The sequence below is a fragment of the Trichosurus vulpecula genome, chromosome 4, assembly GCF_011100635.1.
Source record: "Trichosurus vulpecula isolate mTriVul1 chromosome 4, mTriVul1.pri, whole genome shotgun sequence".
Lineage (NCBI taxonomy): Eukaryota > Metazoa > Chordata > Mammalia > Diprotodontia > Phalangeridae > Trichosurus > Trichosurus vulpecula.
The window spans coordinates 258184860-258211387 of NC_050576.1; the positions used below are offsets into that span (position 1 = coordinate 258184860).

Below are 26528 nucleotides of genomic sequence, written 5' to 3' on the forward strand. Positions count from 1 at the left end.
TCCTAAATTCCATGTATTTGTGTGGGCCTTGCCTGAGGCTCCTTCCTTCCTAAACTCTGCCTACCAGAATTCTCCATGTTCAAGGATCTGCTCAGAGGCCACCATCTCAATGAGGTCTTCCAGCTTAAATTTCTTCTTCAAATTTTCCTAGAGCATTTTGGTTGGCTCTCTCCTTTCCCCATCACACCCTACCTGGTATTATACTTGGTACATGTCATATCCAATCACACTTACCCATGGTGCCTTTCACGGCATCCTATAATACACGCTAGTTTTTTAATGTGTTTTTTGTATTTGTTTTGTAACTTCCCATTTCTTCCCTTCACATACACCAGTGAAATAGGCCTTCAGCTGTTCCCTGTCCGCAGGTTAGTCCTTCATTCTTACACCTCCATCCTCTCTTGCCCAGGACACACTTCCTCTTCATTGCTGTCTTTCAGAAACCACATCTTCTTTTAAGAATCTGCTCAAGTGACAGGTTCTGCAGGAAGTCTGCCCTCATTCTGCCAGCTGCCAGGCATCATTTTCATTTTTACCATACATAGTTTCACATGCACTTGACATTTTTGTTCCCAGAACCCAAATGTGCTTTACATATAGTAGATGATTAAGAAATATTTATTGAATTGAATATAATTAAGGGGATAAGAATGAAAGAAATACATAGAATCAACTCTTGTACAGAATTAGGGCATTTTGGCTTTAATGACACTGAGCATTGGTCAAATGGAGGCAGCATTATAGGATAGTCAAGAGCATGGGACCCAGGCTAGAACTTGCTTTTGTTCCTGGCTCCAATACTAACTAGAGGTATAACCGTGGGCAAATCTCTTAACTCTGAGCTTTAATTAAAATGTGATGTCTTACTGACATTACAGGATTGTCTTCTGTCCAAGTACTTTATGTTCCATTAGACTTCAGACTTTTTAAAAAAAATTATTTTTATATTCTGATTAACAGAGGCAGCTATGTGGCTCAGTGAATAAAGTGCTATATCTAGAGTCAGAAAACCCTGAGTTCAGATTTGGCCTCAGACACTTACTGTGTGATGCTGGGCAAGTCACTTAACCTGTCTGCCTCAGTTTCCTCATCTATAAGAAAGGAACAAGGATAGCACCTACCAGTTGTTTTGAGGATAAATGAGATAATGTTTATAAAGTGCTTTGTAAACCTTAAAAGAATGATATAAATATTAGCTATTATTATTACTATCAGGAAGGGAAGGGAAGGCAAGGACACTAGATTTGGAGTCAAAGGAACCTGGATTCAAATTCCAACTCTGTCACTTTTTACCTATATGACTTTAGATAAGTCAACTTAAGACTTGTTTTCTTCTTCTACAGCCACTCATTAAGTATATTACTGGGGGACAGGGGGAGAGGGGGTGAGGAGTCCATTCCAGTTATGACTCCCATGATTCTACGCTCCAGATTAGAGCAGGGTAAGAGTACAGAATTTAGAGGTAGAAAAACCTGCACTACTATCCATCTACTACACATGGATCAGTTATAGGCCATGCTGTATCCCCAATTTTGTTATAAACTCCACGAGGGCAGGATTGTTTTTGCACCCCTCTCTTCCATTTTTCTGTATCCACAGTGTTTAGCACAGTGTCTGGCACACAGTAAGTGCCTAATAAATGCTTGGTGATGATTTTTGCTGACATCTTGCTGGCAGAACAGAAGCTTCTTGAGAGCAGGGACTGTTTCATTTTTTCTTTGTATCTCTAGCATCTAGCACCACGTCTTTGTATGAAGAAAGGGGCTTAATAAATGTTGCTTGAATAGAATTTGAATCCAGAATCCCAACTCTAGAACTGATTATGTGACCATAGGGAAATCTCTGAGTCCCAGTTTCCTCAACTTTAAATGGGGATAATAATTATATCTGGACTTCCTATCTTAACAGGGTGGTTATAAGGCACAAATGAAATCAGATGTACATAAAGCACTCTGCAAAGTTCCATAGAATGTCATCATCATCAATATTATCATGGCTGGCATTTATATGGCGCTTTAAGCACCTGATATATGTTACTTCATCTGATCCTCAAAGCAACACTGAGAGGTAGGTGCTATTATCATCCTCATTTTACAGATGAGGAAACTGAGTCAGAGGGGTTAAGTGACTCACCCAGGGTCACCCAGCTAGGAAGTGTCTGAGGTTGGATTTAAATTCAGGTCTTCCTGACTCCAGGTCCAGCACTTAGTCCACTGTACCACCTAGCAATCATTAGAGTCATCACCTAAAGATAAGAAAGAGCATGACTGAAAAATGGAAACTGAAACCTTATGTTTGATAAGATGTCAGATCAAGCCAAACCCAAAAGGAGATACAAGTTTTTCTTTAAAACTATCTGGGGAAGAAAGTCAAGTACATTCATATTCATCAGAGTCCATGCTAACCACTCCCACACTCTAGAGTAAGTGTATGTGGGAGAAGCAGAGCCTTTCCTGGGTCAGCAGTTAAGTAGCAAACCTACTTAGCATCCAGGCATAACAAACATGGTAGGATAGAGTCCTGTTTCTGGTCAAAGCCGGGCAAGAGTTGCAAGGGAGACAGGAAAATGCCAGAGGGTTCAATTATCTCATTTTCCCAGGGTCAGAAGCAAAGCTCAACACCATTAAACAGGGGCTGTATTCGCAAACAGAGCTTTCTATTTTGTATAATTAAGGAGGGATTTGTTATGCAATTAGAGCCTAGATGAAGAGAGAAAATCTCAGGGAGACTAGGCAATAGAAGAAAGGCTAGGCAATAGAAGAAGAACTCCTCACTGAGCACAAGATGAAAAATCTCTATCCAATCCACCTACTATGTGTAAGAGACTAGCAGATACGAAGATGAAATAAAACATGGGCTCTCTCCTCAAACAGCTTCCAGCTCTTAGTGCTAAGGTACCAAAGAAAGACAGATGTACAAATGAGGATAATGCAGAACACAACATGCAAATGTAAGTGTATCTGAGATCAAAGTGCTGTAAGAATTGTGAGGATCATTTCTAGCTGGTGGACTCAAGGCTTTATGGAGTAAGTGACCTCTGAATTCCACCTCAATCAATACATCAAAAAGCATTTCTAAGTACTTATTATTTCCTGAGCACTGAGAATACAAAGACTGCAATAGTTCCTTCCCTCAAGATTCTTATATTCTAATGAGGTAGACAATGTATAGATAAAACGGGCACATTTGGGATGGCTCTCTGGGAAGGGGAGATGGAAGAATACTAGGGGAAATTACGTGACATTGAAAAATGACATCAAAAACTGTTTTTTAAAAATAGGCATATTCGAGATACAGAATATATGGATAGGGAAGGTGCTGGCATCTGGGGATTGAGAAAGGTTTCCTACAAGAAGGTATCCTTTGAGCTGTCTCCTGAAGGAAGTCAGGACTTATAATAGGTAGAAGTAAGGGAGCAAATCATTTCAGGTATGAGGGACAGAACATACAAACACAGGGAGACAGCACGCGGAGCACCACGTATGTGTTACAATAACCTAGCTGGTGTGGCTTGATCATAGAGTTTGATGAATGGGTGTCATGTGTAAGAAGACTGGAAAGTAAGGAAGGGGCCAGGCTGTAAAGAGCTTTAAATGTCAAATGAAGGACTTTTTATTTGACGCTGGAGATAATAGGGAACAATGAGCGGAGGTGAGGCAAAGTTCAAAGGCAGGTAGGCCCACATAATGGGAGAGCAAAGATAGGAGAGGTCAAAGTGAGTATAGGGAATGGTGAATGCCATTCCCAGGCTCATAGTACGCATCAAGGAGAGTTGTGTAGGATGCTATCAGCACAGAGTAACTGCTTTAAGGAAGCCAGCCTTACATTCTTAGTCACATTCAGGACCCATCTCTGTCCACCTCGTTGTTGCTGTTAAGTCATTTCAGTCGCGTCTGACTCTCCGTGACGTCATTTGAGGTTTTCTTGGCAAAGATACTGGAGTGGTCTCATTTTACGGGTGAGGAAATTGAGGCAAACAGGATTAAATGATTTGATCAGGGTCACAAAGCTAGTAAGTGTTTGAGGCTGTATTTGAATTCAGGTCTTCCTGATTCCAGGCCTGGCAGCACGCTATCCTGTGTGCCCCCTAGCTTCCCACCTTGACCTTTATTTATAGGAAGTGACATGTAGCAGAATGTAAGCTCCTTAAGGCAGTGGCTATTTCATTTTTGCTTTTGTATCTCCAAGATAAGACCTAAATGCAGTGATTGGCTCACAGTAGACACTTAAATGCTTGTGGACTTGAAAACAGTAGTCAAGCGATTCTACCTGGGTCTCCTTAAACTCATGTAGCTTTGTGGTTTGTTTTCTAGATCTGCATTAATTTTAAATTAATTTCCATTCTATGCTGGTAAATACATATCTGAAACAGGAATTGCATAGTGGCCTAGAATGAAACAAGATAAAGAGATCAGGGTGGCTCACATTTCAGAAACGATACCGTGTTTTTAAGCTTCAAAATTATTCTCTGGCCCAAAAATTCATCTTCAAAAGAAAAAAAATCCTAATATTCACATGGTGATGCTGAATAGCTGGGAATAATGGGACACCATAATCTCCAATGAATCAAAATTACAGGCGACCCAAAAGGCAATAGACTAGATACAAAATTGACTGTAATATAGTTTCAATAATGACCTTTTCAAAATGACCTCTGCGTGAGAAGTGAGAGGTGGGAAAACACATCAAGCAGATGTATCATCAAAAAGGAGGTGGGTCAATCCCATGTGTTTTCCAAATGCTGGATAACTAGTACCTTTGAAATTTAAAAAGGCCTAGAGGGAGACGATGGCCACCATTCAGAGGTGTCAAACACATAGCCACAATACTCCTAAGTGGGGCATGAGCCAGGTTAAAATGCAATTGAGAAATATTTAACAAAATAAGTTAGTTTTAAAATATATTATATTTATTGTATTAAGTCGATGTGTGATCCACAGAAAGACTTACATATGGCTTAGTGGCTTCCATTTCTATTTGAGTTGATGCTACTAGGGTACAAACTTAATGGAAGGAGCACAGGAATAAAAAATACATAGTCCCTGCCCTAGAAAAGCTCAGAACTAGATGAAAAGGCAAGATAAATCGATTTTTTTAAACGTACAGTGAGCATTTTAGAAATGCTTTGCAAATCTTAAGGCTACAACATAAGTATTACTGTAAGTCTTATTATGAACTTTAATAATGCAAATGAAACAATAAGAAACAAGATGTAATTAAGGGCTTAAACTGCAAAGGATTATCTAAGTAATGGAGGAATTTATCCCTGGAGAAGTTAACTGACTTTAAACTAATAATGATGATGATGATGATGATAGTAATAATAGCGGTGTTTTAAAGGACACAAAACCCTTTGAGAGAGGTAGATGTGACCCTAACCCTAATATCTTTTAAGACCTTTCCCACTTCATCCATTCCAGGGTCTCTTATACCTTACCCACTATTACGCAGCCGGTAGGTTATCATCAGTGGTAAGATTTAAGGTAAGGTTTTTCCGATTCTAAAGTAATAACGTTTTATCCACTATACCATGCTGTAAGGGCTAATATGTATTTTCAGTAAGCTTCAAGGGCCAACAAAGTAGGTTTTCTTTTAAAGAAATTCCCTCTCCTGGCTCTCATGTCTCCTTATTCTTACCCTGATCTCCCAAAATGAGATACTTTTAAAAGTTAAGGTATCTGCAATTTAATAAAAGTAAAGTTTTCAAAGACGGGTCTCAGGAAAGTTGAAATTACTGAGCCGATATAAGGAAAGCCTCTGCTGATCGTGAAGTTTTAAGTATTGGAAAATATGTTGAAATTGGGGGCAAGAAGGGGCCATTAGTGAAGTACCACTAATCTTTACATAATATGGCACCATTATTAATCGATTCATCAATACAAATATTTAGCATCTACTGGGTACCCAGCACTATGTGAGATGATGATGATGATGATAAAGATAGGAACTAAACTAGATTTCAATGACACAGGGAACTCTGAAGTATGGAACTTCTTTATCATTGCAGGCTGATACCTGCTTTTGTACCTTACAGACTTAGAATAGAGGTTCTTAACCTGTACTCTGAATTGGATTTAAATTTTTTTAAACTCTATTCTAGTATACTTGGTTTCTTTTGCAATGCTAAGCATTTTATTTTATGCACTTGAAAATAATATGGTGAGAGGAGATCACTAGGCTTCACCAAACTGCCCAAGGTATCCATGACAGTAGAATGGTTAAGTAAGAATCCCTTTCTTAAAGAGCTGCCCAGAGCACTGATAGGTTAAATAAATCGGTCGTGAGCATACACCTGGTGTGTGTCAGAGCAGGACTCAGTCTTCCTGGCTTCAGACAGAGCTCTATCCACTCTATTAAGCCTTAATGATGGTAATTTAATAAAAAATAATAATTAACAGTGGAGGACAGTGGGCAGTGACGGATTGGTCATCAGAATGACCTAGATTCAAATGCTGCTTTTGAAACTTTTTTTTTTGCAGGGGGTAAGGCAGGGCAATTGGGGTTAAGTGACTTGCCCAAGGTCACACAGGAAACTTTGTAATTATGGGACCACAGACAAGTTACTGCCAAAAAGGAGATAAGATTTAATACTTAGTTACAGCTGAGTGGCCATCTGGATTAATAGACGGAGAACCCACACCAAAACCACCTGTCCTTTTCCTGATTTAGCCTACTGTTAGTACCTCCTCCCAACCCCACCCCCATCCCCAATTGCCTTTTATTTATTGCATATGAATCTATTATCTTCTCAAACAGAATATAAGCTACTTGAGGACAGGACTGTTTTTCACTTTAGCTCTATATGCTCAACATCAAACAACATGGTAGGTACCTACTAAATTCACGCTAATTGATGGATCCTTGGCATACCGAATTTATGATAGCCCACATTTACATAATACTCTAAAATTTACCCAGGATTTACCCCACAACAACCAGAGGTGCTGGGTTCAACTCCCATGTCTGACACTTCCCACCTATGAGAGCGTGGGCAAAGTGCTTAATCTCCAGCTCAGTTTCTTCAGCTATAAAATGAAGGAATTGAACTAAAGTGGCCTCTGAGGCTTCTTTCAGCTCTAAATCTACAATTCTTATGAACCTGTAAAGTAGGTAATGAAAGTATCAATGCCCATTTTACAGATGCAGAAGTGAAGAAAGGCCATGGTTACATGAGTCATCCACACTGGACACAATCTCCTATCTTCTAACACCAACTCCAAGGGGAACAAAAATACCTCATGGACAGGACCTTTGCGATCACCTTGCCCAGCTCCCACATTTTTATGGATTAGGAAACTCAGATTCAGAAAAATTTAACTACTTGATCAAGGTCAACAAACATAGAACATGACACAAAAACTGCTTGGCCAACTCCAGGTATGAGAGGAATCCATCCCATCCCAGGTCTGTCTCATATTTGTGGCTCAGCCTCATGAGAGCCTAGGAGCTCAGGACTTTTGGTACGAGATGTGTATGGGAGTTAGCAACCAAGCTAAAATGAGTCCCAAAAGATTTAAACTATTTTAATACTAACTAACTATTTTAATAATAACTAACACACACACACACACACACACACCTCTTTAGATTTTAGAGTCTAAGGAATGACTTTTGAATGAAACCCATAGGAACCTAAGATCTTTTCATCAGAAACCAAACAAACTTAATTGAACCCTGAAATAAAGGGAGTGTTAAAGGACAAAGAAATAAACACATTTCTATTTCACGGCTGCATGAGTCTGCTGGCTCTTCCTGTTTGGAAGGGAGTCTTCCTGTAGTTTAGCAAAACAGCCATTTTCACACTTGTTCCACCCATGTTAAGATGTAATTTCATGGATTTCAATGGTGGGAAGGGACCATGTTTAATTTTATGCTCTGTTCAGCACCTAAGAACCATGCCTAGTACTCAACACTATTTCTAAAATAACTGAAATGACATAATTTAAGTGCTCTTGAGAATGGAGATTTTTAAAGGACAAATGTCACAGGTCACAAGATGCGACACTTATCCTTTATAGAGAAAAGAAAGTCCATTTCCCAAAATGGAAGTAGAAGCTAACAATCTAACCGCGACCAGGGGAGCAATCCCAGAGGCTGCCTGAATGGTCCAGGAACCTGAATCAACTGGGATGTTTCCCATCTCTAAATTGCAAGAGAGAGAAAACCAATAGATTCCTTCCCCAAAGACACAGCTAAAAGAACCTTAAATGATATAAAAAATATAACTAATGATAAAATAATATAATTTTTTGCTCTCAGATTTTAAAGAAACACTATAAGAACTCTATGGAAAATGGCAACTAGTATAGAAAGAATGCTGGTCTTGGGGACTAAGACCCAAGTTTGAACCCTGCCTCAATTATTACCTGTGAGTAACTTAACCACCTCCCTCAGTATCAGTTTATCATTCATAAAATGGGCATAAAAATAAGACCTACCTCCCAAGGATTTTGTGATGATCAAATGAGTAAATATACGCAGAATATCTGAAAATCCTAGAGTGCTATTAGCTCTTATTAAAATGCTTGGTAATGGTTGCAAAAGCAAGAAAATAAGACTATTTCAGGTCCGTGTAATTCCTTTGGGAAGAGGGGAGTTCCCGTCTAAGTTTCTGGCAGTTCTGTAATCAGGGGGCTAGTATGATTTGGGGGAAGGATGTTAGAGAGAAAACTCTACCTCATCAAAGCCTAAGTGTTCTCTCTCTCATAGTACCTTCCCAGAACACAAATAGGTTACAACATATTACCAACAGTGACTTGTGGAGCCAATTGGTGTAAGAGAAGTGTGATGGGAAAAGAGAAGAGTGAGTGATAATGGGTACAGCAGCCTACTTGCCATATGAGTACCTAAGCAATGACCAAAGGCTTCTAGAACATCAGGTAAATACCTTGTGGAAAACTGATGGAAAGAAAGTAAAAAAAATGCTGCACGACTGAGGACCTGTAGAGGGGCTGTAACCTGCATCTCTGGAGAGAGCACCCAAAGCAGTGATATCTTGGGGCAGTAAAAGAGAAGAAGGGTATGAATGAACTGATTTCAAATTTTAGTGGTACAGTGGAGAGAGCACTGGGCCTAGGGTCAGGAAGAGTCACCTTCCTTAGTCAATATCCAGCATCAAACATTTACTAGCTGTGTGACCCTAGGAGAGTCACTTTACCCTTTTTACCTCAGTTTCCTTATCTGTAAAATGAGCTGGAGAAGGAAATGACAAACCACTCCTGTATCTTTGCCAAGAAAACCCCAAATGGGGTCAGAAAGAATTGGATTCGACTGAAAAACAACTTAATATCTATGTGACTTTGTGGAAATCACTTGAACTCACCTCAACAAAGTTGAAATTGATAACTACATCTAAATTTTTCCAATACTAAATCCTGTGACCATAAGGCTCTAGAATATAATGAGTCCTTCAACAGTGGGAAAAGGCCCAAGGTAGTAAAAGCCCTGGGGCAGGATTTGAACTTAGGTCTTCCTGCCTCCAAGTCCAGGACTCTATCTACTACCTCCCACCCTCCACCCCCACCAGTGTCACACTACCAGAATAACATAAGACCCTACATGAATCTACACATCCCCTCTGTAGGTTGGTGCTTCCAAATTTCCCAGGGTTGAGGACGTACACAATTCTTAGCAAGTCTAGTTCTACATTAAGTAACAGTCAATAAAGCTCTCATTATGTCATTCGGTTATCAAAATAACTACAGTGGCTCTGCATTTTTCACTGAATAAAATATAGCTCCCATTTCTGGAATTCAGTCTTTGACAACAGGGTTCAAATTTTACCTTTCCAGCCTTGTCTCATACTACTTACCTTCACTACCCATGTTCCAGTCAAGGTGGATTACTCTCTCCCCCATTCTGACCCTGTATGCAGCATCCATGGTGCCTGGCATGATCTTGCCAAAAACAGATGCTTACTATATGTTTGTTGTATTGGATAAAAGCCAGAAGAGGAACTATATGCCTTTAGTGAAGGTTCTCAGACACTATAAACCCACTTGTTTCCTTAAAAGTACCATTTCTATACCAGCAAAGCTTAATTATTCAAGGTAATTTAAATCCACTGACAAAAGTAATCAAGATTTCTTGTATCTAATAGTTACAACTTTCACTCCCCTTTCATTCTCATACTTCATTAGAAACCGAAAACTAAAATGTGAAATTAATTCACTTCAGTTTTTCCTTATTCCAACTCTGAACAACAGTGAAAAATCCCAAATAAGAAGAGATGTGTCAACCAACAAGCACTTAGTGAGCACCTAAATATGCCATGCACAAGGGGAAAAAAAGAAGGGGTTAAAAATAGGGTCCTTTATCTCAAAAAAGGGCTTATGATCTGGTTGCCTAAAATGTTACCTAAAATGTCATGCCCATCTTTCATGGAATCTCATATCAATATCTTAAGCAATGATGGTAGGGGAAAGGGGATGACATTTGCTATGGAAGACAAGACATATTATAAAAACTCTTTTTTCACCAATAAAATTCTTTATTTTATTATCTCTTAAAGCCTGGCCAGCTGCAAAGGGGCAACCTAGAAAAAAATGTCTGTTACATTCACCAGAATTTCCTGTGGTAATTTTGGTGGAGACACAGACAGACAAAGGGAAGTAGGGAGAAGGAGAGGGAGAGACAGAGAAGGGGAGAGAGGTAGAGACACAGAATGGAAGAGAGGGAGGGGAAGGAGAGAAGGGATGCCAAGGGAGAGGGGGGTCAATTGGGCTAGATTGAAGGTTGACTAACCACATGAACAGCAAAATTATTAAGGGTCATGAAAGTCCTATGTGGTTTCAAATCACCCAAGAGGGCCTAGTTCCTCTTAGAATGAGTTTTTCTGTGAGAATGTGCCACCCAAAAGTGGTTCCCTTCTTCATTTATATTCTCTTAATTTCTAAAAATAGTGACTTTGCCCCTCCTATGATTAAGGGTGGAATGGAAAATGAAAAAACATTAAAGAGTCAGGACTTTGGAAATTTTCCAAAGATGGAGTGTGAGTATTAACAGATTCCTTTTCTGATTCAATCTTCCAATGCAACAGTAATATTACGAACCTATGATCCAGTGCAGTAGTACTAGTAGTAACAATGATAATACTAATAATAACCACAACTACTGTCATTTGTGACATTTGTAGAGCCCTTTACGTTCATTATCTCATTTGACCCCTTATAAGTACCCCATCATAGAAATACTATAGGTATAATTATCTGCATGATAGGGATGATCAAATGGAGGTTCACAAATGTCTTTACCATGGTCCCCCAATTCTTAAGCATCAGATACAAGACTCCAACTGAGATGATTCTGAAACTATTACGCCGTCCTCAATCCTGTCCATACTGTTTCTTGGTAGAGGCCAATTTCATTCTCATAAAGGGACCAGGCAATTCTGGGTCTGACCAAACCAGACCTCTAGTTACAATTAAGCTCTTAAGTGGAATTTTGCCAAGCAACAAGCATTTACTACACACTCACTATGTGCCAGGCACCACGCTAACTAATCTCAGATGTTGTGGACTTGGTTTTTTTTAGTCATATCTGAGAATTTACTGTTTATTTTCCACAATCCCAAGTCATTCTCCTGTATGCCAGTAGTGGTCTGAAGCCAAGGCAGTTGGGTTCAAAGCCCACATTGGCTACTTGTAATTTGTGCAACCTTGAAGAAGACTCCATTTCTTTGGGCATCACTTACCTCACTGGAGGTACTGACTCCTAATTTCTAAGGTCTCCTAGAACTCTCATTCTGGAGACTGTCGGGGGTGGGGGGAGGGGGAGGTGCGGAGAAGACACCAAACCTGCTATTCACACACTATTTTTACCATAGAGAAGGACTGCCCCAAGCACAAGTCAAAATTAAGTAGAATTTCACATTTGAGAAGAAATAAGTAAGTGAAAATGCCAGCACACGTCTCAGGATCATGCTTGTGTTTCCGGACAATTCTTTTTGCTTCTCAGGACCTCATTGTTTGAATCTGTGGAATGGGAATAATCATACAACTACATCACTGGTGTGTTATGAGGAAAGAGTTTTGTCTGCGGACAGTGTCAACAGCTGGTTCTTGCCGTGGTCACTCCAACTATGCTGTTGTTGCTCTTTTGAGACAAGAGTAAGAAGGTGACCAACATTAAGTATAGGATTGCAAGGTGGACACAAAACCACAAAAATCAGTAGTAAAATGGCCCAGGGCCTTGTTAGAAATCTGCCCTTGTTTGCAGGAGTTCATAGGTGCTCCGTGGCAGGCCAGGGTAGGCAAGAACAGACAACACTCAACAAGAACAGAAATTTAGGAGAGTAACATGGTAATTCCATTCTTCATATCCAGATGGGTGACTAAGCCTAAGAGACTATGAAAATAAATTTTCATAAAAAGGGGGAGGAGGATGGAGGAGGGGAAAGGCAGAGAGAGAGAGAAACTGAAATTCCTTCCTATTGAAATATTTATTTTATTTTTTTATTTTTCACCTTCATTTTTGCCTAGGAGGGCAGACAGGCACAGCCTGTGCTGAACCCAAGACTCAGTCTTATCCGTGTGTGTCCTGACAAGCATTTTGGCTTAAAAATCTATCCCAGCTAAAGAATGGGGCTGAACCTGCTGCGCGGGAAATTACCAGGTAAAAACCAGAAACTTGAAAGTACAAGGAAGTCTCATGTGGTCCACAAGTATCTTGTTTCTACTGTTGGATGTCTTTTTTTTTTTTAAATAAAAGCCTAAGACAATAACTTTTAAATCACCAGAAGCACACCCGAATCAAAATAGCAAACCCATATGTTGGCATTATTTAGATATGTTTGACTTGTCTCACTTTATTTTAAGGTACTTTTTTTTCTCATGACAGACCAGCCCCAAAATAATGCTTAGGATGAAAATAATCATATATGTAAGAAGCATTATTAAAACTGCAACCAACGACATATTATTTTCCAGATTTAATTTTTTAAAACCAGATTCACTGAGATTCCCAAGAAAGGCAAAAGACAATGTCACCCTATCACCCTAGGTAACTATTTAGAAAATGCTCACGCTTAGGCTCCTAAGCCAAAATGAGTAACACCCTATAATTTGCATTACTTCAGCTTTTGGTTCCCACCCTATCGGGTACTAGGGAGCCACACTGTTGATACTTCCACATTTTGAGCCAAAAAGCCCCACCCCCTGATGAGCAATAATTCATCACCCATGGGGTTGGGGGATAATCAAAGAGGATATATCGCTCTCAGATACAGATATGACGATGCCATATGGTCTTTTTCCAACTACAAGATTGAATTTCAACGTGATGGCTTAAGAAAAGGAATCCTTCGTTCCCTGCCTCCCACTCCTCTTAAAATCAGCACCAACGACTGCTTCCCACTACAAATCCTGTACCTATCACTTCCTTGGCATTATATTCAAATCAATAAAAACTAACGTAGCTCAGAGAATTGCAGCGAGGGAAGAAAGTCAAATGAAATCCTTCCCATGAGTAGAGTTAATGAACTCCCCCCAAAATTTTGTGGGACACTTTGGGAGACTGGACAGCGATAGAGGAGGAAGAAGAATGAAAAAAAAAAAAGTCCATTCTCTCTCCCTCTCTTTCTCCAAACCCTTAAAGCTCTACCAACAAAGAGAACAAGTTCAAATATCACCTCTGCCATAAACTGGTTATATGACCCTGGACTTAACCTCCCAGGCAACTTTCTAAGATTAAGTTACATATGAGCCGCTGATCTCTAACAGTGCAGGGAGATCACACACTGGGAGGTGGGAGTTCTTGACAGCGTTGACTTTATGAATCAGTACCAAAAATCCAATAAATAAAACTAACATTAATCAGCAAACAGTTATTGAACACTCCGCAAAACATCGGGCAGGATGTGCATGATGGATAAAAAGGAAACCTCAAGTAGCTTACCAGTTTAATTTGCCAAGAGAGGAGAAATAGCAGCTGGTATTTCCTTAACTGAATCACCAAGGCTGGTGTCATCATAAGATTTTCTACCTGGGCAGGACTCTTACATACAGATGGGGGAAACAATACTGCATGTCACAATCTGGGGTAGTAAAAAAAAAAAAAAAAAGGTTCCATTCAATTACTCGTGCCTGATTTATTCAGTCACGCCGCTAACTAGCAGCAAGGAGAAGTTGAGTATGGGAAATAAGAGCTGCTAGGGCCACAAGTTTTTGGAGAAATGGGGGGGAGATATTTCTTTAGAAAAACAAAGGGTGAGAGCTGAAAAGGATGAAGAAATGGAGGGCCGATCCTTGAGAACATACCAAAGAAATCCCTAGAAACTAGCCTCTTTCTTGTGTCTTTCTCTGGAACCATGATTTTTCTCTCTCATTATGTTATATTTAAAATTAAGTCACAACTAATTTGACTAAAAATGAGCTGCAGATTTTGGAATGACTACATAAGCAAACAGTCAGGTCTAGGCCTATCCCTTCTGCATTAACCAGAAGCTCTCCCTTTACACTAATGGTTAACATTGCGCATGAAAGTCGATTGCCAGAACAGTGGGAGATAACACCAAGATAGACATAACCAAGTTCAACACCGACTTGTCTCAAAACCACAAGATGATTCAAGAACCACCACCCACCAGCATTCTTTTTCTGGTCAGGCACATCTATTACTTTTTTTCATATTTATTTATATTAATTATAAATATATTTTCCCACATTAGTTATAATAGAATTAATTTACATGGATTCTATGACCATAATCTTTCTTCACATCTAATAGTTTGTTCTCTGTGACAAAGTTGAGATATCTTAAGAACAAGAATTTTTAAAAAGTGCTTTGAAAATTGTTTCAGTTTTCTTCCTCTTCCTCTTCCTCTTCCTCCTCCTCCTCCACCTGTCTGACCACCCACAGTGGTGATCTAACTTTGTCGGAACTCAGGAACTCCATTCCAAGAGTGGGTAGCTCTCCTCTTAAATGAATTTCTTTACCCTTCTCTGCTTGGATCTTTGCTATGAGGGTGTCAGACTATTTTGTACAAAATACTTCCTTGACAGTGCTATGCAAATGTCAGCAATTCTTATTTAGTCCATTATTTTTCTCTTGATTCATAGATTTTTGAGATGGAAGGAAGCTTAAAAGCCATAGAATTCAGCTTTCTCATTTTAAAAATGGGATAGAGAGACAGAGAGATTCAGGACTCAGCAGGGCAAGTGCTCAGGGTCTCACATCTAATAAATGACTGAGGCAAGATTCAAACTCAACTCCACATCCAGCTTTCCATCCACTGAGCACCCAAGGTCAGCCTGTTTTTGTTCAGGCTCTTCCCCAGGGCTGGAATGGACTCCTACATCAATTCAGTCTCTCAGAACTTAGCTTTCTTTCAAGACTCAGTTCAGGGACCATCTCCTGTAAGGTGTCTATGCTAATTATATTGTATCAGTATTATTCTTATTATTAATACTATTATATTTAAGTATTATATCTTCTTAGTAGACTATGAGTTTCCTGAAGGCAGGTGGCATTTGGTTGTTTTATCTCTGTAATCCCTGCCACAATAGCAGCTGTTTCATAAAAGCCTTTGGAATGCTGCATGCATTGCTCTGAGAATACGCCATCATGCAAGTTATATCCTCTTGAACAAAAAAAAAATCAAGAAAGTGAGATAGTTGGTAAACTAACTCTTAAAAAAATAATAATGAAAGTCCTCATGAAGCAGGATATAGAGAGCTGACCTTGGAGATGAAGAGAGTTCAAGTACTGTCTCTGACACATACTGTGTGACCCTGGGTGAGTCACTAACTAGGTCATAGAGGAGAGTTTCTATAGACAATAAATCAATCCCCCAGGTGTTAATTCTCTCTGAACGGTCACTGGACAAACAGCAGGTCTATAGTCCAACGTGGGACCAATCTCAAAGCCTACCAGAGCCATAGGACTTGTCAGAGTGTGTTCTCTGAGAACCCAGGGTCAGGATGAGATAAACAGGTGATGTTTATATATAGAAAGCCAGGATAAACTAAATCCATAATCTAATTCATGCTTCCTCCAAACCCCATCTTCCTGACAGCCTAATATAATGCCTCAGTCCAGTAAAAACATACATTTACAAAGGTACTTTTAATACTAAGAAAGAAGCTGGGGGGAAGGGACCAGAGGGAGGAGACCATAAGCCTATCTTAGGTCACAGACCTTGCTCGGACACTTCCTTAAGCAAGGGTGGGTTAGGAGGCAATTGTAGAGAACATTCACAATGGGGAATAACAACGCATATGGGAGCTGAATCAGGCATTTCAAACTCATAAAGGCTAATTAATACTATGGTTTTAGAACAGGATAGTCCAGAGAGAAATTACTAGCCTGTGTTAAGGGCCTTCGAGCTGGGGAAACTAGTTATTAAAAAAAACAATTCACAGCATGGAGTGAGAGGGAAAGAATATAAAGGAAAGGAAACAAATGATGTAGGAAAAGTCTAGATTTTCAACTCAGGCAAAAATTAAGGGGCCCTGTTTTGCAATTTGAAAAAAAAATAAACAACTTCTTTGCCACATCTCTGTCGAATGAATGGATAGACATGACTCTAAATATGACACAGAGAAGCTGCCTGTTAGTAACTATTTCTTCCAGCCCATATCTGAAAAATAACTCGCTGAAAAAGAGTTGGGTCAAGAAGAAATAGAGTCATTAATGGAAGAGGAGGAAGAGGAAGAAGCAGAAGGAAGAGGGACAGAGAGGAAAGGGAAAAAAGGGATGGGAAAGGGAAAAGAAAGGAGGGGGGGATTACTGCAAAACATATTTTCTAAATTTCTAAAGGACTATCTGCTTATGTTTACTTCTGAAGACAATCATGTACAAAATAGGCACTCATTAAATGTTTAGTGCATTACATGACACAGACATATATACATGCAAAAGACACTCAAACGTATAAATAGAGATGACAATATTAACTTTATACACCCATAAAAAACCTGAAGCTTTGCCAGATTCTAACACATATATGAGTGATGAAATAGCACTAAGCTAGTCATTGCCCAGTGATGTAAACATAGTCCCTCGGAAGCAAGAGTATTATTATTATTATTATTATTAAAGAAATTAGTGCTTCTGAGGACCTGTGCTCCATAACTGTCTAGAACTTGATTTTCTAAAAGGCTCAAACATGTCCAGAGCAATATACTGCAAGTTTCCTACCAGTTCAATTGCCTCCCGACCCCTAGGTGTCTAAGTAGTTAAATATAAAATATAAAATTTATAATACTTAATAATACATTTATATATTTTATATATGAAATATAGCTTGCATTTATATAGAATTATTATAGAACTACATAGAATTTTATATAGAGAATATATATTTACATAGAGAATTTTATATACAAAATTACATAGAATTTTAAGGGTTACAGAGCATAATACAAATATCATCTCATTTGATCCCCACAATAACCACGGGATCCCAGTAGGTGCTATTATGACCCCCATTTTACAGATAAGGAAGCTGAAACAAACAGAGGTCAAGTAGGTCATCCTGCTAGTAAATATATTAGGCTTGATTTGATCTCAGGTCTTTCAGACATTAGGTCCAGTGCTCTATCTACTAAAAATATAAGAGATACATGATGGATGGGCCACCAGAGCGTGCACATGTGCTCATGCGCACACATACACACACACACACACACACACAAAACCAAATAAACACTTCTTATTGTTCAGTTGTTTCAGTTGTGTCCAACTCTTCTTGACCCTATTTGGGGTTTTCTTGGCAAAGATACTGGACTGGTTTGCCATTTCCTTCTCCAGCTCATTTAACAGATGAGGAAACTGAGGCAAACAGGGTTTAGTGACTTGCCCAGAGTCACACAGCTAGTAAGTGTCTGAGGCCAGATTTGCACTCAGGAAGACGAGTCTTCCTGACTCCAGTTGTGGCGCTCTGTCCATCACACCACCCAGCTGCCCTGAGATGAACACTAGTATAGACACGATCAAAACTTTGCTTCCTGGTTGTGATCTAATGAGTGGGTATTTTTCATCCCTGATATTGTAGACACTGCCAATGTAAAAAAGCAAAGCAATATTGGTCACGACCATCACCACTAAGGGCTATTTGTTCTTTTACAGATGATGAACTGAACCAAGGCAATTCTTTTTCAAGTAACTCCAGCGATCTGCAAGCAAAGAACACAACCGCTAACAAGGAATTTGTCACCATAGTCCTACCGGTTCTTTACCTTGTCATATTTGTAGCAAGCCTTCTGCTCAATGGCCTTGCGGTGTGGATTTTCTTCCATATCAGAAACAAAACGAGTTTCATTTTCTATCTCAAAAACATCGTGGTTGCAGACCTGATAATGACCCTGACATTTCCCTTCCGGATAGTTCGCGATACAGGATTCGGGCCATGGTACTTCAACGTTTTCCTCTGCCGCTACTCATCTGTTCTCTTTTATGCAAACATGTACACGTCCATCATCTTCCTCGGACTGATCAGCATCGATCGCTACCTTAAGGTGGTGAAGCCATTTGGTGATTCTAGGATGTACAGCATCACTTTTACAAAGGTTTTGTCTGCTTGTGTTTGGGTGGTCATGGGTTTTCTGGCCTTACCCAACATAATCCTCACAAATGGTCAACCGACGGTGGAAACCATCAATGAATGCACAAAACTTAAAAGTCCTCTAGGCGTGAAATGGCACGAGGCAGTCACCCATGTGAACAGCTGTTTATTCGTTGCCGTCCTAGTGATACTGATTGGATGTTACATTGCAATATCCAGGTACATACAGAAATCTAGCAAGCAATTTATTAGTCAATCAAGCAGAAAACGAAAGCATAACCAAAGCATCAGAGTTGTGGTGGCTGTCTTTTTCACATGCTTTCTGCCCTATCATTTATGTCGAATACCGTTTACATTTAGCCATTTGGACAGGCTGTTAGATGATTCGGGACACGTAATTCTCTATTACTGCAAAGAAATGACACTTTTCTTGTCGGCATGCAATGTATGCCTGGACCCTATCATTTACTTTTTCATGTGTCGGTCGTTTTCACGGAGGTTGTTCAAGAAATCAAATATCCGAACAAGAAGCGAAAGCATCCGGTCACTTCAGAGTGTCAGGAGGTCAGAAGTACGCATTTATTATGAATATACTGATGTGTGACATTACAAAACCTTCTTTCTATATGTAATGATTCTGTAAAAAGTGTAAATAAATACTTCTTTTGATTACATCTGGGTTGAGAACATCATATTATACTTTAAAATAACAAAAATGGAATCTATAAATGGAATCTATACGAACTTGAAAGTAACTGAAAACTTGATAGAGTCAAAGGATCATGGAATTTAGGGGTAGAAGGGACCTCAAAAGGCCTTTCAGTAGTTCACAGAAGAGGGAGCAGGGCCCAGGGAGGCTGAAGATCTGCCTCATTGTCACACAAGTAATAATTAAGAGCCAGGAATCAAACCTGGTCATCTTTCTCCTTTACCTCTCTGCATTTTTGCTGCTACTAAAATAATGATAATTATTATTATTATACAATAGAATACATAATAAATATTGGTAGGTGCAAAACTAAGTTGGTAACTAAGAATTAAAGGAAATCTTTATGATTTAGTAACATGTACTTAACTGGTAATAGACACTCACTACTGAGCTATCTCAATTATCAGTTTTTATATTTTTATCTTGAAATTTAAAAAGAGACCAAGCATGATGAGACACACCTATAATCCCTACTAGAGAAGGCAAAGGCTGGTGGATTGCCTGAGCTCAGGAGTTCTGAGCTATAATAGAGTTAAAGTCAAATGAGTGTTGCACTAAATTGAGCACCACTATGTAATACAGTCTATAATTCTTGCTACTAAGGGAGGTTGGTGAATTGCGCAAGTTTGAGAGTTCTGAGCTACAGTAAGGATAAAATGAGTGTTAAACTAAATCAGGCACCAATATGGAGAGATACCAATATAAGTGATCGCATGTCTATAAACCCTGCTACTAAGCGAGGCTTAGTCTAGTTCAGAAGTCCTGAGCTGCTGAAGGGCTAAAGCTGACTGAGGTCTACACTAAATCCTGTCTTCTCCCTTCACCCTCCCCGCAGAAAAGGGTCAACCAGGCTCATGAAGGAGGAGATGAGCTGCTCCAGATCAGAAACTGAACAAGTAAAAGCTGATCAGCTGGGGCACTAAATCCATGACTGACTGCTACACTTTGGTCCTGGATGTGATGGAGGACTCAGTGTCCCCCACCAAAAAAATAAATAAATAAATAAATAAATAAATAAATAAAAGAAGAACAGGTTGCATTCTTTGTACGACAAAGCCCATGGCAAATAAGCCAGTGTACTGCTAGCCCCTCACAATTAACTGCTAATGAGACTGTGAAAGAAGGCATAAGGATGAAAGAGAAAACATTTAGTGTTTAGTCTCACAGTCAAAAAAGTGAGAGAGGAAAGAGTGTGTCACTGCTTATGAAAAGAAAAATGAAATACAGTAACTATATTTTTAGTGAAACATAGTAACCGAGAAAGAGAAAAAAGCTCAGACTGTCTAGCTCAATGCCTACCTCAGACAAAAATCCTCTCGGTAACACCCTTGTGAACAGAGATCACCCAACATCTGCTAGAAGAACATGACTGAGGGAAAATCCACTCACTACCTCTGGGTGCTCCCAGAGGCCCATTCTCCTTCTAAGTGCTGGGAAGTCTGCTTTGGTTTTTTTTTTCAACCCCTAATATCAAGCCTAAATTTGCCCTTATGAAACTCCCAACAGCTGGTCCTCTTCTGCCTTTGGGGCTAACAAGAACATGTCTTGTTTTACTCCCATAGAGTAGTCTTTGAAATATTTGAAAACAACTATCATGCCCTCTCCAATTCTTCTCTCATCTAGGCTAAAAATACTCAGCCAGTCCTTCCAATAATACTCATACATCATGGTGTCCAGTCTTCTACTCAACTTCGATGTCCACTTTCAGACAGCTTGTCTCGGCCCTTCTGTAACTGTGGCACTCCAGATTGAACACAGTATTTCAGATTAAGTCTGACCAGGGCAAAGTACATTAGAACTCACTTCCTCTTCAGTTCCAAATGCTATGAGTCTCCCTTCATGCAATTGTTTCTGGTTTGTGAATAGTTCCCTTGCCACATGGCTGACTCATATTGAACCTTTGGTCAGCGAAAACCCCCCCAAAGTTTTTTCACAGGAACTGTTGCCTCTCCTCCCCTCCAAGTCAGAAGATCTCTCCACTATCTTCTACAGTTGCTTATTTTCTCCTTTGTTTCAGTTCTCTGATCTTTGGTTATTATATGGCACCAACACAGGGTATGAAAAGCAAAAAAAAAAAAAAAAAATTGAAGTAGAAGACCTACAATGAGAGATCAAGTATGGTGGGGTTGTGGGGATGACATGATTTCCCTAATCCTTCACAGCTGAGTTTCACATCAAGCTCCTTAAGGATAATTGAAAATAGAGTTGTTAGTCTTGTGTATGTAGAAATGTCAAACAAAATACCATTCAGCATCAAAATCTAATTTAGGAATATGTATATTTCATCTGTACTCTATTTGTGAATTTCTCTTTATTTTAGAAGGAAGATGATTAAATTAAAATTTTTAAAGTAACTTCATTAATATTAAGTGTTAAATCAGAGTGACATAATATCATAAACTTTAAGACTCCTTAAAGATTATCGAGACTGACTTCGCAATTTTATAAATGAAGAAAATAACATTTCGATTACCTATATGGATTCCTCAAGGTACAAGCAGTACAGCCAGCATCTGAATCCAGATTCTCTGCCTCTGAATTTGGTGTACTTTCTACCACACCATGTTGTCTTAATAATTTATTAAGTAATTATTAAAAGCCAACAAAAATTTATTACTATTCTATTGAAATTTAATAATTAAAGTTAACACTTATTAAGAATTTACTATGTACAACAAAGGCTCTGTGCCTAAAGTTGCAAAACAATCCCTGTAGGGAAAGCACCTTTTATTGGTCCCTGAGCATAGTCAATACTCAAGAGAGGTTTCATTAAATTGAGTCAACACAGGAAATATGGCATAAGAGTAACCACTGGGACCTAAAGTCATTCTTCACATCTTTTCAGCAGATTTTTCCTTCTTTATTAAAATTCAGTTTGGCTTTGTCCTTACTGAGTAAGGCTCCTGTTTTAAGGATCTTATACTTCAGTATGAATGGGGCGAGTCATTTAACTTCTCAGGTCCTTGGTTTATTCATCTTTAAAATGACATAGGGGAGGGGTGGACTAATTCTCTGGTTCTTTGCTGCTGTAAAGCTATGGCCATACAATGCTGTGATATTCACAGAACAGGACAATATTTCACTGGGATAACAACGAATCAAATGCACTAAATCGATAAGACACCACAAGATTCTCTCTCCCCTCCCTCCTTCCTTCCCTCCCTCCTTCCTTCCTTCCTTCCTTCCTTCCTTCCTTCCTTCCTTCCTTCCTTCCTTCCTTGTTTAAGTATACCTGACAATAACAATTTCCTCAACTTTCTTTAGGAACTATGAACATCTTTCTGCTTAGGAATGGTATCTAGTGACTAAAGCCAAGTGCCCTTATTCCTGAAGAGCCACCATGGAAGAGCAGGGAAAGGGAGAACCAATTGCTCTCCTTTTCCCACAGCCCCTAAGTCAGAAGCTTAGGGCAGTGGTCAAGGCTCATTGCTGCCATCAGGATGAATCTTCCCCAAAGGACTGGCTCCTCGTGATTATACCAGGGATGGGAAGTGGCAGAACAAAATCCTACCTCAGGGCTGCTCTCAGCTATTTCTCAGGAGACGGCTCACTGAGGCACCAAGGTAGTAAAGCAGTTAGACCTGGACTCAGATGACCCGAGTTCAAATCCTGCTTCAATATATCTATAAGCTGTGTCAACCTGGCCAAGTCACTTAACCACTGTCTATCTCAGTTTCCTCATCTGTAAAAGGCTTGTTATGAGGATAAAATAATATTTGGAAAGTGATTTGCAAACTTTTAAGCTCTAATTAAATGTTCATAAATGATGATGGTGGTGGCGGTGGTGGTGGAAAGCTACTAGACTCCAGGGTACCTGGTTGCACACCCAAAGCAGAACTCCCTTTCTTTCCCCTTTTCATAACTTTCCTCTTTTGTTCCGGAAGGCATCACCATCCTCAGAGCCATCTTCCACTCTTTCACCTCTCTTATACCCCTGTTCGATCATTTAGCCCAAGTCTGCCTGAGCTTGCCTCTACCACATCTGTCTCATCTGGCTCTCTCACCCCTTCCCTCTCCTTGTACCACCCAGTTCTGGTCCTCAGGACTTCCCAATAGGACTATTCCAATAACCTTTTTATAGGTCCCCATTCTCAAGTCTTTCCCCACTCCACAAAGTTGCCAAAATGTTACTCCTTGACAATAAACCCCACTGCTTCTAGAAATAATTTAGAATCATTCACAACTTGGCTCCAGTAGATTTTTCTCCACTTCCTAGAATTTCATAAAACTCCCACTCACGCACTCTATCTTCCAACCGAACTGACCTTTTGCTCTCCCTCTTCATCTCTACCTCACAGAATTCCTAGCTCGTTCCATGACTCAGCTCAAATGATACCTCCTGCAGGAAACCTATCTTGATCCCCCACCACTACTAGTTGCTGGTGCCACCCCCCCTACCCTAATTCCAGGAAATTACTTTTTATATTTAATTATCTGTGTCCCATCCCTGCAACAAGATGTAAGATCATTGACACCAAGGAGAATTTTGTTTTACACTGGTATCCCTAACACATAATGGATGCTTAATAAGTATCTGTTGAATTATTGAATGAATAAATGTATCTTCAGACTGGCTACATACAAGCCAACTAGAATTCAGCATTAAAAAAGCAAAGAGAGTATGGCTCTTTCTTTTTACTTCATAGCATGTCACACAGGGTTTCTGGGGTCACCTAGGAAAACCAGACCCGGACAGCTCTCTGCCCACCTTGTCTAAAAGCCTCAGACACATATAAACTAAAAAAAAAATGCTAAGACCTACACATGTTTTCTAGCAGAGTGCTCACAATCTGGGCATGTGAGATTCCCATTATTTGTTTAGGAAATAGAGAGATGATGTTATTGGCAGGTTAGATTTTTTTCGGGGGCACTAATGGAGGTTTGGCACCACAGAAATGGGATTCATACCAGATGTCTCATGAGAGTCATTAACATTAATGAAAATAAAAGCCCTTCATGATTCTACTCTTAAGAACAGCTAAAACTGACCATTTTCAAAGCCTTTCAAGCTCAACTCCTCAGCAGGCTTCACCTTTCCATGCAGAATTTGAAAGTACAAACTCCATTTAAGAAACCAAATGAAAATTAATTTAGGAAAGCTTCTGAGGATAACCACAAAAGAACAAACATTGAATAGCATAACAAAGAGATGTTATATTTTCTGAAAAAAAAATTATTTTTTAAAGAATTCTTTCACTAACACAGTGGACTTGGAGTATGAGCTCTACTAGCTATAGAGAAATATGCAACTTAAGCCTCGGCTTTATCATCTAAAAAAATGGGGCTAATATTTGTGCTGCTACTTCATAAAACGGTTGTAGGAAAAGTGTTTTGTAAGCTCTAAAGTATAATATACATTTAAATTAACATCTCATCCTCACATTTTTATTACAATTATGCTATTTTTTTTTAATCTTCGGGGATTCTACTTCCATTTCTAAACACCACAAAAGATTTTATCTGTCAATTAAAAACTGCAAGTAATACCAGATTGGAGAGGAGGGGCGTATATTTGGCTTCAGCTATCTATACATATGTATAGATATTAATATAAGTTATATTAATATAAATTACCATGATATTCTAGAATATATACAAACTAATGGAAAATAAACAGTTAGTACTTGTATGGGTGAAAAGGTATTGAAATTTCCATCTGAAATGATGACCTTCAAACTAAAATCCAGGTAGCATCTGAAATGTTTACCTCAAGAAGGAAACTGGTTCTCAAAATTCACATTAATTACCAAAATAAAACCAATAAATATCTATTGGATATCTAGTATGTTGCAAAATACCATGTCTAGAATCACTATATATATAATATTTTATATAATAATATATATTTTAATTTAATAATATATATAATATTTTATAATAACATTTTTAATTTAAAAAACTTCTCAAAATATCTAACTATTCTTCAAGATCTGCTTTTGCTCAAAAAGTGTATCCTGGCACATTATAAATAGTATGGCACCACCTAGTGGTGGTTTTTGTTTTTCAAGAAATCGATAGAGCCGAGACATGCCCTCTTTCCACTATTCATGAAGACTGGATGGGTTTGGTGGTCTTGGAGATGAGGCAAAAAACGAGAGCGTTAAGTAAAGTGACAAGGCTCATGCATCTTTCAGCAAATCTCTGACTCTCCTAGACTCAAGTTTTCTTCCGAAAATTGAGGCCAATGCATGAGATAATCGTTCAGGTCCCTTCCAGTTCTAACAGGCTATGTTCCTCTGATATTCTGGGCATCCTTTCCTTTGTATTTTGCAATTATATTCCTCCCTGCCCTTTAGTATTGTTTAGGGACTCCTAGGAGAAAGCTGTGGAAGAGATTTTTCAAAGTAGTACCTTAAAAAGAAGGATGGGAAGAGAGAAAACGAGAGAGTAAGACAGAGAGAGAGAGAGAGAGAGAGAAAGAGAGAGAGAGAGAGAGAGAGAGAGAGAGAGAGAAAGAAAGAGAGAGAGAGAGAGAATGCACAAGGGGTGGGGGGAAGAGAAGGAATTTATGGCTAGCTATTTTGCTTCTATCATTCTTTAAACATAGACTGCTGAACACTGTGGTTACAAAGAAAGGTAAAAAACAAAATGAAACAGTTTTGCCCTAAGAAAGCCTGCATCTAATAGAGGAAACAACACCCCAATAATAGGAACTCTGCGTGTGTATGTGTATGTGTATGTTTGAGTGCAGTTTTATCTTTGTATCGTGTATGTATGTATCTGTATTATGTATGTGTGTGTCTACGTACGTATCTCAGGCACCCTGTGTATATATTTTATGTGCTCACCCCCTGCCCTCATACATGGACACACACACTTACATAATACAGATACATACACATATGTAATGTGTGTGCATAATTTATAATATATATATAAAGTTATTCCCTTACTAGACATTTCCTACTCCAATGATATCACATTTCCAATTATAATAAATAACTCCCATTTTTATAGCTAAGGTTTATGAAGCACTTTCTTCACAATACCCCTGGGAGATAAGTAGTAAAGGTATAATGGGGGGAAGGGGTACCACACCAGGTCCCCAAGCCTGTGCCCTGGCCACTTCCAGGGAAATATGTGGCAATGGTGAAAGACTTGATAAGCTATGGCAAACTCTGGATGGTACCCTCCATGTATCCTTTAAAAAGGCAAGTCAGCACATGATTCAGAGACTCCTTAGAGCCTCTAAGGGTGACCAGGAATTCTCCTTCCCTAGCCTACCATTTCACAAATGGCAGCCAGCACATAGACGGAGTTAGCTAAGTTTGAGACAGGATCTCAAAGACCTAATTGCTTCTAACGTTTTCTGTTTCT

General features: G+C 39.1%; 1 protein-coding gene across 1 annotated transcript; it reads left to right on the forward strand.

Annotated features, from left to right (window-relative positions):
- Positions 1–12578: 12578 nt before the first annotated feature.
- On the forward strand, positions 12579–19106 carry GPR87 (G protein-coupled receptor 87). The gene is made up of 2 exons (XM_036753242.1): positions 12579–12612; positions 18067–19106. Exons 1-2 carry the CDS (start codon positions 12579–12581, stop codon positions 19104–19106), a joined length of 1074 nt encoding a protein of 357 aa, XP_036609137.1.
- Positions 19107–26528: the final 7422 nt, after the last annotated feature.